Source organism: Epargyreus clarus, unplaced genomic scaffold, assembly GCF_041222505.1.
Source record: "Epargyreus clarus isolate Ecla_fem2 unplaced genomic scaffold, WU_Ecla_fem_2.2 ptg000031l, whole genome shotgun sequence".
Lineage (NCBI taxonomy): Eukaryota > Metazoa > Arthropoda > Insecta > Lepidoptera > Hesperiidae > Epargyreus > Epargyreus clarus.
The window spans coordinates 668,771-683,449 of NW_027332236.1; the positions used below are offsets into that span (position 1 = coordinate 668,771).

A 14,679-nucleotide genomic window follows, 5' to 3' on the forward strand; every position below is an offset into this window, starting at 1 on the left:
TAAAGTGGAAAAAACATCACTAACAAAATCCTTTCTTGAATTCTCTGACAAATCTGCATAAAAGCGAATTTCCAAACAATAACATTTTTTTAATGCCATTAGACCGCTCATAAGCATTAGACTACTCATAAGCACTCAGATCGGCTGCTATTAACACAAAATAACTTTAAATTTAAATGCTTACGATATGCATATTTTTTTTTTAAATCCGTACACATTATAACCGAACATTTCGTATCTGTGTGCAGGGCATGTCGTCGGGCTCGGGGCTGATGATGCGCAAGCACTACATGGCGCGGCAGGAGCGCCGCAAGCGCGGCCTGGCCGCCACCACGCGCGGCAAGCACCCACGACAGTCGCGACTCGGTGAGTTTACACTGCTTTTTTATCACGCTTTTATTACTTTGGTCTGTATGTATGTATCTGGGTTTGTAACGAAAACTTTGAACTCTAATTTTTACCCACTTTAACGGTCAGATTAATTTAAAATTTATTGAACAATTATCAAGAAATGATGACAATAAAAGTTTTTAATAATTTTGCCTATTCTCTGCATTAATCGCCAGGATTAACGATTATCTTTATGCAATTTTAGCGTGGTTTTTAAACTAAAATTTTATTATATAATAAAAGTAGCATTGTAATAATTGGTCACTTCGTCGTAAGTAATCGCTGTCGTCGATGTACGTTTGTAACCAAATGACCCGCGTGGTGGAGCAGTTCTCACCTGGCCTCACTCGCTAAAGATTCCGGGTTCGATCCCCGGCCAGGCAGATATCTAAATGATGAATTAAGATATCTATTCTGAGTTTGGGTGTTTGTGTATGTATGCGTATATGTGTGTCCCATCCACAATACAGAGAATTTTTATATCATACATCACAAAACAGGGAAAATGAAATAAAATTTTGACAAAATATATCTTGTTTAAAAAAATGACAACGTATTTTGTCTAAGAGAATATTGTCTCGATGGTCTGTCTACTAATGTGTATAAGGTATATAATTTTATTATTTGTATCCGCAGCGCAAACCCGCGCGCAGAGCAGCACGGCGGCGAGCGGCAGCGGCGCGCGGCGCGCCGGCAGCAGCAGCTCCTCCTCGCCCTCCTCCGCCGAGGACGAGGAGGACTGCGCCGCCGCCGCCTGCCTGCGACCCACCGGTACGTGACCTTTTAGTACCACTGGCCCCTTGAGAGAGTTAGTGAATGCAAAGTTTTATTGATAATATATCAGCCAAAAATTCATTCACTAAATTTGTAGGAGTTTTTTTTTTATAATATTAGGAGTAGCAGACGAACATGCAGTCCACCTGATGATAAGTGGTTAGTGCTGCCCATGTAATCAACCCCAGATAGGATTAGATATTCCTACCTGAGGTCAGCCACTGATGTGCCGTTACCTCTGAGGACTAAGCTAGAATGCATCGGAAAACTATATCTCCCTTCCACACCCTTCGAACCAGAATACATCAGTGCTTAATACTGTTTTAATTAGGTAAACTACAAGGGGGTTCTACCACTTTCATTATCCATTATATGTAATATTATATCCATATTCCAGGTAAGGAAGTGGACTGGGTGCAGTGCGACGGCGGTTGCGACCAGTGGTTCCACATGCACTGCGTTGGCCTCAATCGCAACGCCCTCCGTGAAGACGACGACTACGTTTGCGGCTCTTGCGCGGAACGCCGCTGAACGGCCCGGGATCGATGCTCGTGCGAACATTGATAGTGATGTGCGGAACATGTGTTGTGACTGAAAACGAGTGATGTGTTTAAGAAGTGGATTGTCGGCTTTGGTTAAGTGTTAGTTTACGGTGTATTGGGACCGACATTGGATCAAACGAGTGAAGGTTTTAATGAGTGAACTGATTAAAATATTGATTTGATGTGATGGAATGTAATAGGTGAAGAGATTCCTGTTGTTACATTTGAATATACGAGGCGTTGTAACTTACGGCCGTTATTAATAATCAATCTATCGATCTTTACCTATCGAAGATCAAAATGTAACCATTTCTAGTATGAATCAATTGTAATTAGTTGATTTTATATGCAAAAATTTGACAGTTTGATTAAAGTAATGGCGGTCGGTCAGATAGGAATCCTATCTAAAGTTGATAATGAACATCTATTAGCTGTTGCCATTTACCTTTAGATAGACTGAATGCTACTTCTATGAAAAACTGGCCATTAACAGGGATTTTATTAACGCCCGTTATCAATATTCAATCTATCCAATGTTTTGTCTACTAAAGATTGATCAAAGAATTACTTTATACTAGAAATGGTCAAACTGATCTTTGGTCGATAAAAAAGTAAAGATTGATACCTGCGTAATGTGTGACACTCGAATGGTGTTGGATAACTAACAATGGTGTCCATTGGACCATTGGCGCTCTGTGATGTAGTATGTGTAATATATACCGTTAGAGCGTTTGTCCACCGCCGCCGTCACCGGATCTTCACCGTGAACTAGATGACGGCGCCGAAGTAGCGGTACATACATTTACTATAGCCGTGTGTCCACCGCACGTCCGTCACTCGAGCACCGTCATCCCGGCCGCCGATACTTCGATTAGATCGGCGTGACCGCTAGATCGGCACTCGAGATTTCGACGGGCCGATGTGCCGGCAATATAAAACACATTTGAACTTGTCCACACATTGCCGTTAAATTAAACCGGCGATATCGGTCGCGGTGGACAAACTATCGCCGTCACGTCATATTAAAATCGGCCCGAAATAGTCTCGTTCTCGGTGATGCTCCGGTGACGGCGGCGGTGGACAAACGCCCCTAGTTGTCGACGAGCCGGCGACGTAGAACAGTACAGAGTAACGATACAGGTATCACGGTTACGTTTGTAGTGTGAATGACGTTTTGGAAATGATTTGCGGTGATGATGGAATATTAAAACAAACGACAGAACAATTTGATGATCAATATTAAATAGTGCAGAGAATTTGTGTGACATCTAAAAATATTTGGTATGGTTTTAAAATTCAGCTGTGGGAAATACATGAAAGATAACAATTCAAAGATTAAGGGAACATTTTTGAAAGGAAAAGGTTTTTTGTAATTTATCTGTGAGAAAACACATGAAGGATAAATATTTAAAGAAAGTAAATGAAAATGCATGTGTATTAAAAAAAATATAACAGAGTAAACGACTAATATGTGTTACATCGGATACGCGCGGAATTCCGTTCCACTCTGAAATAAATACATATTTGTTATATTAACTTGTATAACTTGATTGCAAGCTAAGAAATATGTGTTACATAATAACGTGCTGCTTCATTCCACGTTAAAAAATATGTGTTACATTGACCCGCGCCACTCGGTCCTACAAAAGAAGTATAATTTCGACTTAAGCATGGGTTTTAAAAATGATAAGTTTAAATCAACTATGGATTTTTCTCAAGGAGATTAATTAACAAAAAAATACAAAATTTGAAAGAGGCGTGTGATTAGTATACTCCTTGGCGCTCATATTAAAGAGACCGGCCCAGTTATATACAATACTGTCATTATTATTGATGATGTAGTGAAATAACTTCAAAACTTGCCTAACGCGGTTAAAACTTTAGTTAAATAAATGGTATTACTCGGTGTTATTCATTGTTGTATATTACTAAAAAATGCCACTTTATCTGTCGAAGTTATCTCGTAAAAATATAATTTATTGTCATAGGAATATATTGTTGATTATATACAAGTTATGATTATGACAATTATGAACAAAATATGATTGTAGTTGGTGTGGTTCTGTGAATATTTTGAAACACATTTGAAAGAAAAGCAGTAGGAGTAGCATTTGCTTTGGATATTTAAATTGATTTTTTTATAGATTGTATTATGTCAAGACATTTATAGAAGGGATGGCGATTCTTTCTGAAAAATTTGAATTTTGTAGATATTGATTCGAATTTAAGAAAAATCGAAAAATATGAAATAGAAGAAGGTCTTCGATTTATTTTATTGTTGCTGTAGAAATCAACACGATAAAAGTAATAAAAGTTACAAGATTAGTATCGATTAGAAGTCTATATATTTAGACCACAAAATTTATTTACAAATCCACAAAATACGACAAATCGCCATCACTATTTACAGGCTTCTGCGGAATCCATTGTTAAATTTGCCTAAAACTTCACTTCGTTCCATCACGAAGTTTTCAATTCTATATTTCGTTATATCAATAATATGAGCTTCTTTTTTTTTTATTTGAGATAGAGAGGTCCCCTTCCTGCTGTTTTAAAAGATAATAAAGTGTTTTACACTTAAAATGTGTAATTATATTTATTATATAGTTTACACATACATAATATAGTGAGTTTTCATTGATGTTTTGCCAAAGTAATTTGGCCACAGTCAGTATGCAGATATTTGTGCACATGATAAGTGTTTTAAGCAATTTACTTGAAATAAATGTTGCATTGTTAAGTAGATATATATTCGATGTTGTTTATGAGTCGTTTCTTAAATACCAGGGATATTATATTTAAATTAATATGCTATAGTTATGTTAAAAAGCTGTTTCCTGCGAGGCATTAGAATGAGTGAGTGAGGACGCCTGTTGTGGTCTCTGTCGCTCTTATTGGCCTTATGAGAACTGTACTGACGCTTCATACGTGTCGAAATCATGTTCATACGTTATTAATACGCAGTATATCTGAATGTCGGCCATTAAACATCGCAATTTGACAATTTCAAATATACAGAATTTGTCAATTTTTGATTTTTGGCAGGCAAATATTGGTTCCGTTTGATCAAATAATAATCAATAATGTCCTGATATTAAAATACCGTCGAAAGCGAGTTAAAGAAGTTTTATTCTCGAAAAGTAATTAATAATCCCAGCAAAGAGTTATTATTAAATGATTACACCATTATTAATAATCATACCATTAATAACATCCTTTATAAAATCCTTAAGGGAAGCTACTTTTTAACATTACTATATATTAGTTTTCAGCAAAAGATAACTATCTAAATGAATCGTAGAAATAATCGATGTCAGTTTTCAAGCACAGTTTTCATATTAATTAAAGTTTCACATATAAAAGAGTGCTTCACTGTAGAATTCAGAAATAATTGGTTATGAAGATATATATGTTGATACTATCGGTGTATCCGGCAAGTTTCAACGCATAGCACCTTACCCTGTTGATATATCAATGTTGTGACGAAATATATAGTAGATATAGTATATCTATTCTATCTATCTATACACTTGGATGTGGCAGTTTATCTTCGTCGTTGCGTGTTTGAATACTTTTCCGAGACGTTCCAGCTTAGTCCTCAGAAGTAGCGTCGCATATGTACGCCGACCTCGTAGGAATATTTAATCTTATCTGGGGTTGATTACATATGTCCATGGGCGCCAGAAGCCACTTACCATCAGGTGGACTGCATGCTCGTCTGCGACACCTATCTTATAAAAAAAGAATATTTTGATATGGAGTTGTTTAGTAAAAACATTATATTATGTTATATGAACAACTATCTTAGCCCTTACGAGAGGCGACGCATCTGTGGTCGGCTTCAGGTAGAACTTATATAGTAAATCGGTCAAAGTCTTGTATATGGTCTTACTTAAATCTACAAATTACAAAATGTATTTAAATGGGTTGCATTTTTCCATGACAAAATTCTTTATGTGACTCTTTAAAGTAACTGTTATACTGTATGATAATTATTATTCTTTTTATTCCACTAATCAACTGTCATCATACAAAAAGTCTCATACATACAAAAGTAGAAGATGAGACAGTAGTAGTCGTTTCGACCTATAAGTGGAATGCGATAAAAATATATCTCAAACGCGCTGCGACGTAAAGAATGTACGAAGGATATTGAGATGAAAGATGATGGCAATGTTCGAGTTCTTTACTATGAACCGTGTTCATATCTGAAGATTTACATATTGGTAAGCGAGCTCGTTAGACTCTAAGCTTGACGTGTGGGCAACGATTGTGTCGGAGAAAGAGTTTTTGTAAATATTTTTTTAACAAAAAAAAAAATATTAGGAATTTTTTTAAATGTATTTGGAGTTTTTGCAAAAATACTGATAGCGTAAGTGTACGTTGTTTGTGCGTGTGTGTGTGTGTGTGATGTATGATTGTGTGCGGTCGTTCTTCCGACTATGAAATGATCATTGAATTGAATCCCAGTTTTTTTAGAAATATTTCGGTTACGCGAATTTGAAAAAAATGTTATGTGTACGTAGTTTAATTTACTAACATTTAGTAAGCCCTCATTTTTGAAACATTTTGTGATTTTTTTTGCTGGTTATATAATACATTGAAGTAACGATCATTTTTGACGCATTTTTTAGTATAAACGCCAATTAACGACTAATTTAGTCAATTTAGTGAACAAACGTATTCGAATGTTTACATTTTAATCGACTTCGAAAAATCTATGTATTGCGACAGCTGCACGACTCCATTAGAAATAGTATAAACCTTTATTTATGCTACGAAACTATCTGTATCTTAAACTTATGGAAATTGCGCTGTTTTCTAAATCGATTGAAAATTATTTAGGTTGATTTAACTTTGTAAAAACAAAATTGGTTTTCGATACAATTCAATTTGAAAAAAAAATGGGCATGTTTATTCTTAGCTTAGTTTGTATATTATTTTCTATACATTAATTATGTAGGTACCGTTTACATTTAAATTAAAGTATCGATTGTAAATACTTATTTGTTATACAGCGGTTTCTTTTGTAAATTAGTATATTGTTTTTAAGTGGGATTTTCTTAACTCGATCAGTTATGTCGTCTGTTTTCTTTGCAAATAAGTTTTTTTTTATATAAAACACATGATACGACTATTATCTGGCTTCCATAGGCGAGTGTAACTGTTTTTAAAATAGATTTCGTTTAATATATTGACTGCAGCGATCAATTGTAACTTGTTAGCTTAAGATTAATTTTAAAATGCGATTGCTTCACTGTTTCAATGTTAGTGTCCTTTTTACTGTAATATACAGATGTAAGAATGTATATTTTTTATAATCATAACCTGTTTTCTAAGCTGATATGGACTCATAAGGCGTCAATAGCCTATACTCGGTTGTAAGACCGTTCATTTTTTTAAGTTAGTCCAATGTTTAAAATTTTCTTTGGTATGTTGTAATTTATAAGAATTTAATAATGCTGTTGATTATGCCGAGATTATGTGAACTGTCGTTTTGAATTCTGTTGAATATATAATTACTAAGCCCAATGTAATATATATAATACGAATAAATACTATAGTAGGTACTTAATATACATTTTTTGTTTGAATTTCACTGTTTAAAGTTGAATGGGGATGGTTTGTCAGTATTATCGGCATATTAACCGTATTATTTATTTACAAAATGGCTGTTGAAATTAAATTTTAAGTTACGGATTTTCTCTGCTGGCGTCCGATCGATCTCCGCTTCAGACCCTTCTCCATTGTACCGATGTAATCAAAAAATCAAATTTGAAATATGGAAAAAAAACAATGAAATAGATTTTGTTTGGTTAGTCACTAAAAATGCTGTAACTAGGTATAACTTTTGTTTAAAATTTAAGTATTAAAAACGAGTTTTCGTTACTTTACGATTTTTGTAAAACTAATACGTTTACAAATTAAGTTATCCTTTTGAAACTAAAAAGAAAATTGTCTTCACTGTGCTATTTTAAAGGTTTATTTGTAGTCTTTGTGAAAGGAATGGTTGGTATTACATTCGGTCTTTTACTACGTCGGTACGAGATAACAGTTCACGAATATCAAATGTAACCTTATATTGCAGAGAGTGTGAGCGAATATTGTACAGTTTTAAAATAAGTTGGTCGTTTGTGCAACTATACAGGAGAGCCGGGCCAGACTTGTTCAATTGGTTTTTTTGATTCGAAATTATTATCCGGATATTTTGTAACGAGCCCATTTCACCGCGTATCGTTGGACAGACAGACGTCTATCGTGTACCAAATAATATAGAAAATTATAATATAGAAAAATATTTTTTTGTGTTTTATTTCTGTACTTGGAAGGGTGTGAATGGTTGCTGATTTACATATGATACATATGGTGCCCTTAGTGGGACACGAGCGGGAAAGATTCTGTGTTTGGTTTGTAGACCCTGTATTCTGTATGGATTGGTTATAGAAGTTCATCGGCGGTAGTGACCACTTGCTATCAGAAGGACTATATTTGCTATTTTAATGTTTGATAAAAGAGTTATAGGTAGTTTAAAAACCAAAAACCACGCTAAAATCGCACAAGGAAAATCGTTAATCCTGACGATCCTGATAATACCTGACTACAAAATTAAAATCGTGCATTGTCAAAAAAGTGCAAGTGTTCAAAATTTTAGATTAATCTGATCGTTCAATGTGTATAAAAATCGAGTTCTAAGATTTCGTTACTGTAGTGTATTAGTAAGTACCCTCATAATTAGATACTAAATATAGATACGAGTACTAGTATGACGTGCGGTAGTGGTGCGCATCTGGCGACATCGAGTTAGCTGTCAGTTGGTCTGGTACGTCACTCTTAGTGTGGACGTCGTGCGGGTAGGACAGTAGTGAACCGATTTGTATTATATTTGTACTAACCGAACCAGTACAGTTACATACATACATACAGGTCAAGGTAATAAAAGCGCGGTAAAAAACATTGTCCCCACAAAAGTAATAAAAGATTGATTTTAGTTTTGTCTGGTCAATCGATGTGTTTGACCGGCGTGGTTATCATTCATTCATACGTTGAAATATTGAGAATTGTCTTCAATATATTTTTTACATTATTTGAACCATCTCCACGTCATAAATAAAAGAAAAACATTTTGGATCTCAAGTACACAGTGCCATCTAAGCTTTAAAAAATAAAACCAGATTTTTTTATGTAAGATGTAAACATATTGTTTATTAAGTAGCTACTACCTTATATAGTTGAACACTTGATCATTATATAATTAACTACTTAAATACTCTGTCACTTTGATAATGAGTAATCGAAATTGTTTAATATATCTATGTAGGGTACTATGTATAATTAAGTAGTATGGGTCAAGTAAAAAAGATCTATAAAAATGCAAAGAGAGGACAAGAAAGTATTTGCGCATTGCGTCCCGAGCCCTTGCAAGGGCGAAATTGTCTTAGCACCCTTGAGTCGACTCTAGAAGAACCTATTTTTTACCAGACACATTTAAAAGAGAAATTAGTGTAAAATGAAAATATTGAAGGCAATGTTATTTGCCGCCCATTCCCGCTTGACACTTAGCGGCTCTTAAGTCGTTTCTTTCGCTACACGCCAGGGCCGGCCCTGATCGTGGACTGAGTATCTTCAAGGTGAGCTCTCCATCAGCGGAGAACTCTGACTGCTGTTGTTTTTCTCTTTTGTCTCCCTACTTCCATTTTGTAACTTTTCCCGAGCCTCGCCATCTTCTGCAGAAGGTTCCTTCACCTCTTTATATCGGTCCTCAATCTGCTGTAAGGTCTGGCCTTTCGTTTCAGGCAGCATGAACCAAATTACTACTAAGCAGTATATGAGTAAACCTGCGTAGAATGTGTATGTACCGTAAATTCCAATATTTTCTACTAAGGTCGGGAAAGTCTTCAACAGGAAGAACATGAATCCAGAAACCAAGCCAGTGCTGATACTGCCACTGGTGCTCCTATATTCCAAAGGAAATACCTCTCCGGCGATCACGCTTGGAAGAGGAACCATTCCCATAGCTATGGAGAATATCTGAAGATTTAATAATAACGCTGGTATCCACACTGCGTCGTATGGAAGTATTCCCTTCATCCTGGCGTAAGTGTACGCAGCTATGGCTAGGTGGCTCCCGACACACACCCCTCCCGTAAAGAAAATCATTGTGCGTCTGCGCAGTTTGTGAATTGCATAAATAGCTAGTGCATTTGAGACTATTCGCTGGGAGTCCAATGCGACCATCCAAAAATTTAAGTTTACCGTAGGACCCATGATCAGCTCAATGATCTTAGTAGCGTACACCGCCATATTCATGCTCCCCGCCAGGTACATCAACGGAAAAACGTGCATCATCAAGATTATTGGCTTGTAAAACTCCTTTTTTCTGATAACAACAAAGAGATACTTGTGAACATTTGTGTGTTCTCGACGGACGTAAGATTCTTTATAATCTATTCTGGCTTGAATCAATTCCTCCAACTCCTGGTCTTCTTCATCACCTCTCAACCATTTGAAGCTTTCTCTGCACTTATCGTATTTTCCTTTGTCCGCTAACCAGCTCGGAGATTCTGGCAGGAAGAATGTCATGACTAGACTTACTGCTGGAAAGGCCAGACTGATGATGGCGGTATGTCGCCAATTCAGTAGAGAGCCAATGAGGTGAACGAAGAATATACCGAAGCCCTGTGAAAGCGAAATCATGGCGAGGAACGCTCCTCGATATTTAGGACTGGTGTATTCTCCTATGAGAACGGAGCGTAGCGGGACCAGAAGACCGAAAGAGAGACCTTGCAGTATTCTTCCTATGAGTAATGCCTGAAAAGGAATGAAGATAATTAGGCAAATCAACCTGGATTTTTAAATTATTAATTCAATAGAAGTTTTAAACGTGCAGTTTATCTGATTGTAAGTGACAACTACGAGTACCATCCATAGACATCTACCACTTTTTTGAAAATGATGACCGCATCAGATTTAGTTTTTAACCGACTTCGAAAAGGGGGAAATTCTGTATTCGACTGCATGTAATTTTTAACAATATTTATTAAACTAATTTGGTGTTTGATACCTCGAAGCTGGTGGCGAATATCATAGTAATCCAGGCTGCGATAATCGGAGCTAACACTGCCAAGTGGCCAATTTTTCTTCCGAGGCGGCCCATGATTGGTGGCATAGCGAAGTCTCCGATTAAAATCGTGATGCTGATCACGGAAGCTGAAAAATAATGGTTAAAATAAAGCTTTTCATTAGATTCTGTTCTTGATCAACTTCTTACTGGGGCCTCATTCAACATTCCGCCCGGGTTTATGAGCTTAGTCCGCCACTGTTTTACATGTAAATTAAAAGTACTATTTAATAGACTGAAATAATTTGAAATGGTTGTTTCGTACCACCTAATGGCATTGAATTTCCTATCATTTAAATTAATAGCTTAATGTAATTAAATGTATCTGTCTCGGTGAAAACCGCCGAAGAAGACAGGTAGGTACATATGGAAACCAGACTATATTTTATATATTACAGCCTTAGTAACACACATTATCTGCATCCTAAAAAGACACTTAGAATTTTACGATTAAGTTTTAATCATTAAGCTTCATATTTTATAAAATATGTTATGATTGCTGTTACTTATCACTGTCCCCATGTTCTGCAGACCAACATAGTTAGGTTACACGTTGGAATGTTTCATGTCATTATGTAGGTTAGCTATTTCATCAGTAATCTTACTACAGAGTGATGTAAACAAAACTGCAAGATGACTATGAATATTGTAGTTCCGATACTATACATATAAGGTTATCTCGATAACCTATTATTTTGTGTCAGTTTATTATAAGGCAGAAATAGGTGAGGATTTGCCTCATTCAGTGGGTACTATTATTTTTATAAAATATAGGAGAAGCAGACGAGCATGCAGTTCACCTGATGGTAAGTGGGTACTGCCGCTCATGGACATCTGTTATCGACCCCTGATAGGACTAGATTCTTACCTGAGGTCAGCTACAGATGCTCCGTTACCTCTGAGGACTAAGCTGGAAGGCCTCGGAAAAATATGTCTCCCTTACCACACTCTTCACACCAGAACACAGCAGCGCTTAACTATGCTGAATACTCCTATTATAATGTTTGCCAGATACCTCACCTATCCAAGATTGCTCCTCTGGGGTTAATTCTACGCTGGTGCTGCCCTCTTGCGTCTGCGGCAGTAGCACGCCTGGGAAGCCGAATCCACAACCATTTCCAATCACGTTGATACACACAGCGGCCGTCACAAAACACTAGAACACAATTATACACTTATACTATCTGACCCGGCAAACGTTGGGCGTATGAAAAATAGATAGTATCCGATTCTCAGACCTACTGAATATTCATACAAAATTTGGTGAAAATCGGTAAAGCCGATTTGGAGGAGTACGGTAACTAAAATTGTGACACGATAATTTTATATATAAGATATAGTTATATATATGACTTTAGACTAAACTTATTATCGCGGAATTCATTTAACTATGTCATTTTAGTCATTTAACTATGTAATGGGTACTGACGATATACGGATTGCTTTATTGCCGATATTCACATGAGGTCAGTGTAAGGCCAGTTACCACAAGTCTTAAATTTTATTCTGTAAGAAGTTTCGTGCCCAACAGTGGGATTCTTGAAAATAATAGTAAGTGAATAAGGACAAGAAGTGAACTAATTGATGTAAATTTTAGCCTTGCCAATTCAATTTTAAACTCCCTTTTTCTGAGGTCATATAGTACGTAGTAGAAATAATTCACTAATGTAAACAATCATAAAAAAATAATGCAATAAGTTTAGGTACCTACTTCACGTTTTACTCTATTTACAAGAAATAATAAAATAATGGGTTGTTGTCAGCAATGAAGCGCTCAGTGAGTGCTTATCAGCGGTAATAAAATCTAATGTAATTTTTTCACACATCCATTTATTGTATTGTGCGATTTCATAGCACTCATGTCTGGTTTTTTAGATTATCTCGAAATACAATCTGTGTGATGAAATAGGAACTAGCAATTGCTCACCGATAATCAACCCGCAATCACGGGTTGATTATCGGGTTGATTACAGACTGATTCACAGGCTTACCTGAAGTTGGATTTAAGGGAGGGCAACCGGGGCGGCAGCCCCGGGGCCTCCACATTCGGATTTTTTTTTAATTCAACCTTAGTAAAAAAATATCTTTTCCTTTTATATTTTTTTCGCTGTTTTACCTTTATCTACAGTACTTTGTACAAACATGAATACTAGAAGAATCTACCTGCGTTTCACAATAAAATATTTATTGAAAAACTCAACTGAATAAATTGTTCATTTTATTCGGAAAATAATTTGGGGCCAGGGGGCCTCCACTCCTTTGTTGCCCCAGGGCCTCTAGACCTCTAAATCCGGCCCTGAATGGACCACGCCGGATTGTACCCCCTTTCAATATTGTTTTTGTAACCTTTACGTTTTGTGTGCAAAAATATAGGTAGAGTTGTTCCACATTATATTTAAATTTAGGTGATTCTAAATTGATTTATATTTAACGCGCAAAATAAATATACCTAAGTACTCGTATTTACAAGGTATATGTGTAGCTAAATAATATGTACCTATACTCATATGTGTAGTAGTCTAACCTAAAAATAATTTACTTTTTTTTATAAAATTCGTCATGACATTGGTAACGTACGAACTGGCCTACATTTTGTTCAGTAAAGAATTTAATTTTAGATAGCTATTCCAATAGGCATTATTTTAGATACATACTTTGACAAATTTAACGATGGTAATATTATTTTTCATAGTACCCAGGTATCTGTATTTGTTTATCAATTTTAATCTTTTTATGAAAAATATTTGTTTTTTTTTATTTATTATATCATTTTTTCACAATTAAACTACTAGTTAGTTACAATCATAGATATATTATCCTACTGACGTAGGACGTTAGTATAATATATCTATGGTTACAATATATATAAATAATTATAATACTTACTTGCCGTAGGAGAGGAGTAAGCTTATTCGGCATCACTAATCACTTAACAATTCACAATTAAGGATTCATAATTTATTACGATAATTCTATAATTATTTAGTAATTATATAAAAGTGTGATACTGAATCGGGTGTCTCTGAAAGCAGTCTACACTAAACTGAAGATAAGCCAGTGAGCACAGCTGATAAGTCAAGTCAAAGAAACAATATGATTCCGTCATAGTAAACTGTGTAAACATATTAAACTCTGATTAATAAAGTCAGTGCTATGTTGTGTGTAACGATGTGTTGTGTTATTATGTGTAAAATTTTTAGTGTTAACTTTGTTACGTAATTTGGCATATTTGTTTTTTCAGTTGTCAGACAATTTTTGTAACATTCAACATTACTCTGCCTAGACGATAAGAACATCTATACTCGGAGTTTAGTTGTTAGCGCCAAGGACAGAATTTTTGATCCTGTTAAGTAAAGTCTGCGCCAAACTTCTAGTCCGCTGTGAAGTTGTTGCGCGCAGGTGTAGTCAGAGAGCCAATGCGGACGAATACAACTACAAGCATAAGTATATGCTACGGAGTACCGTAGCAAGAGTAAGGGCAGGGCACACTAATGCAGCTATGTACCTGTGGGCGAGAGCGGGCAGCGAACGGTTGCTAGGTTAGGGTCCCGCGCTGTCTTCGTCCCGCTAATACCTACAATTTGCTGTTGCGACGCGACTCGTTTCTATATTCAGAGCGGACTAGAAGTTTGGCGCGGACTCTACCTACTTACTCATTTAACTGTATCTAATTATTCAACCATTTTTTAAATAAAATTGAACTTGCCAGCTACTAACTTGAAACTACTACTGAAATCTTGAACAAGATTGCCAAGAGTGTTGATAAGCTATCATTCAAGGGTATCTGCAATCAGCTTCAAATAAATTTGCCAATTTGGAATTAATGGCTTTCTCTATACATTTTAAATTGTAGGC

The 14,679-nt window shown here is 35.9% G+C and overlaps 2 protein-coding genes across 2 annotated transcripts in view; one reads left to right on the forward strand and one right to left on the reverse strand.

The window, feature by feature from the left end:
* Kdm5 (Lysine demethylase 5) overlaps positions 1-1,872 on the forward strand; it is a 46,720-nt gene extending 44,848 nt beyond the window's left edge. Inside the window, exons 29-31 of the mRNA XM_073089986.1 lie at positions 249-366; positions 1,027-1,161; positions 1,562-1,872. Coding sequence (XP_072946087.1) covers positions 249-366; positions 1,027-1,161; positions 1,562-1,695 — 387 coding nt within the window. The 3' untranslated portion in view covers positions 1,696-1,872. The remainder of the gene's footprint in view (positions 1-248; positions 367-1,026; positions 1,162-1,561) is intronic.
* A 7,057-nt stretch (positions 1,873-8,929) lies between these two features.
* Positions 8,930-13,875, reverse strand: LOC140754732 (facilitated trehalose transporter Tret1-like). Its single transcript, XM_073089812.1, has 4 exons — positions 13,711-13,875; positions 11,845-11,980; positions 10,768-10,913; positions 8,930-10,514 (listed from the first exon to the last, which is right to left on the reverse strand). The coding sequence occupies exons 1-4, from the start codon at positions 13,741-13,743 to the stop codon at positions 9,330-9,332; spliced, it is 1,500 nt and encodes a 499-aa protein (XP_072945913.1). The 5' UTR covers positions 13,744-13,875; the 3' UTR covers positions 8,930-9,329.
* Positions 13,876-14,679: the final 804 nt, after the last annotated feature.

What these genes read in the sequence shown, in the direction of transcription:
- LOC140754732 (XM_073089812.1), bottom strand. Translation starts at nt 13,743, where the DNA reads ATGCCGAATAAGCTTACTCCTCTCCTACGGCAA. An exon ending in TTACTCCTCTCCTACGGCAA is followed by an intron (nt 11,981 to 13,710) that starts GTAAGTATTATA and finishes ATTGTGTTCTAG; the next exon opens with TGTTTTGTGACGGCCGCTGT. An exon ending in AGAGGAGCAATCTTGGATAG is followed by an intron (nt 10,914 to 11,844) that starts GTGAGGTATCTG and finishes ATTATTTTTCAG; the next exon opens with CTTCCGTGATCAGCATCACG.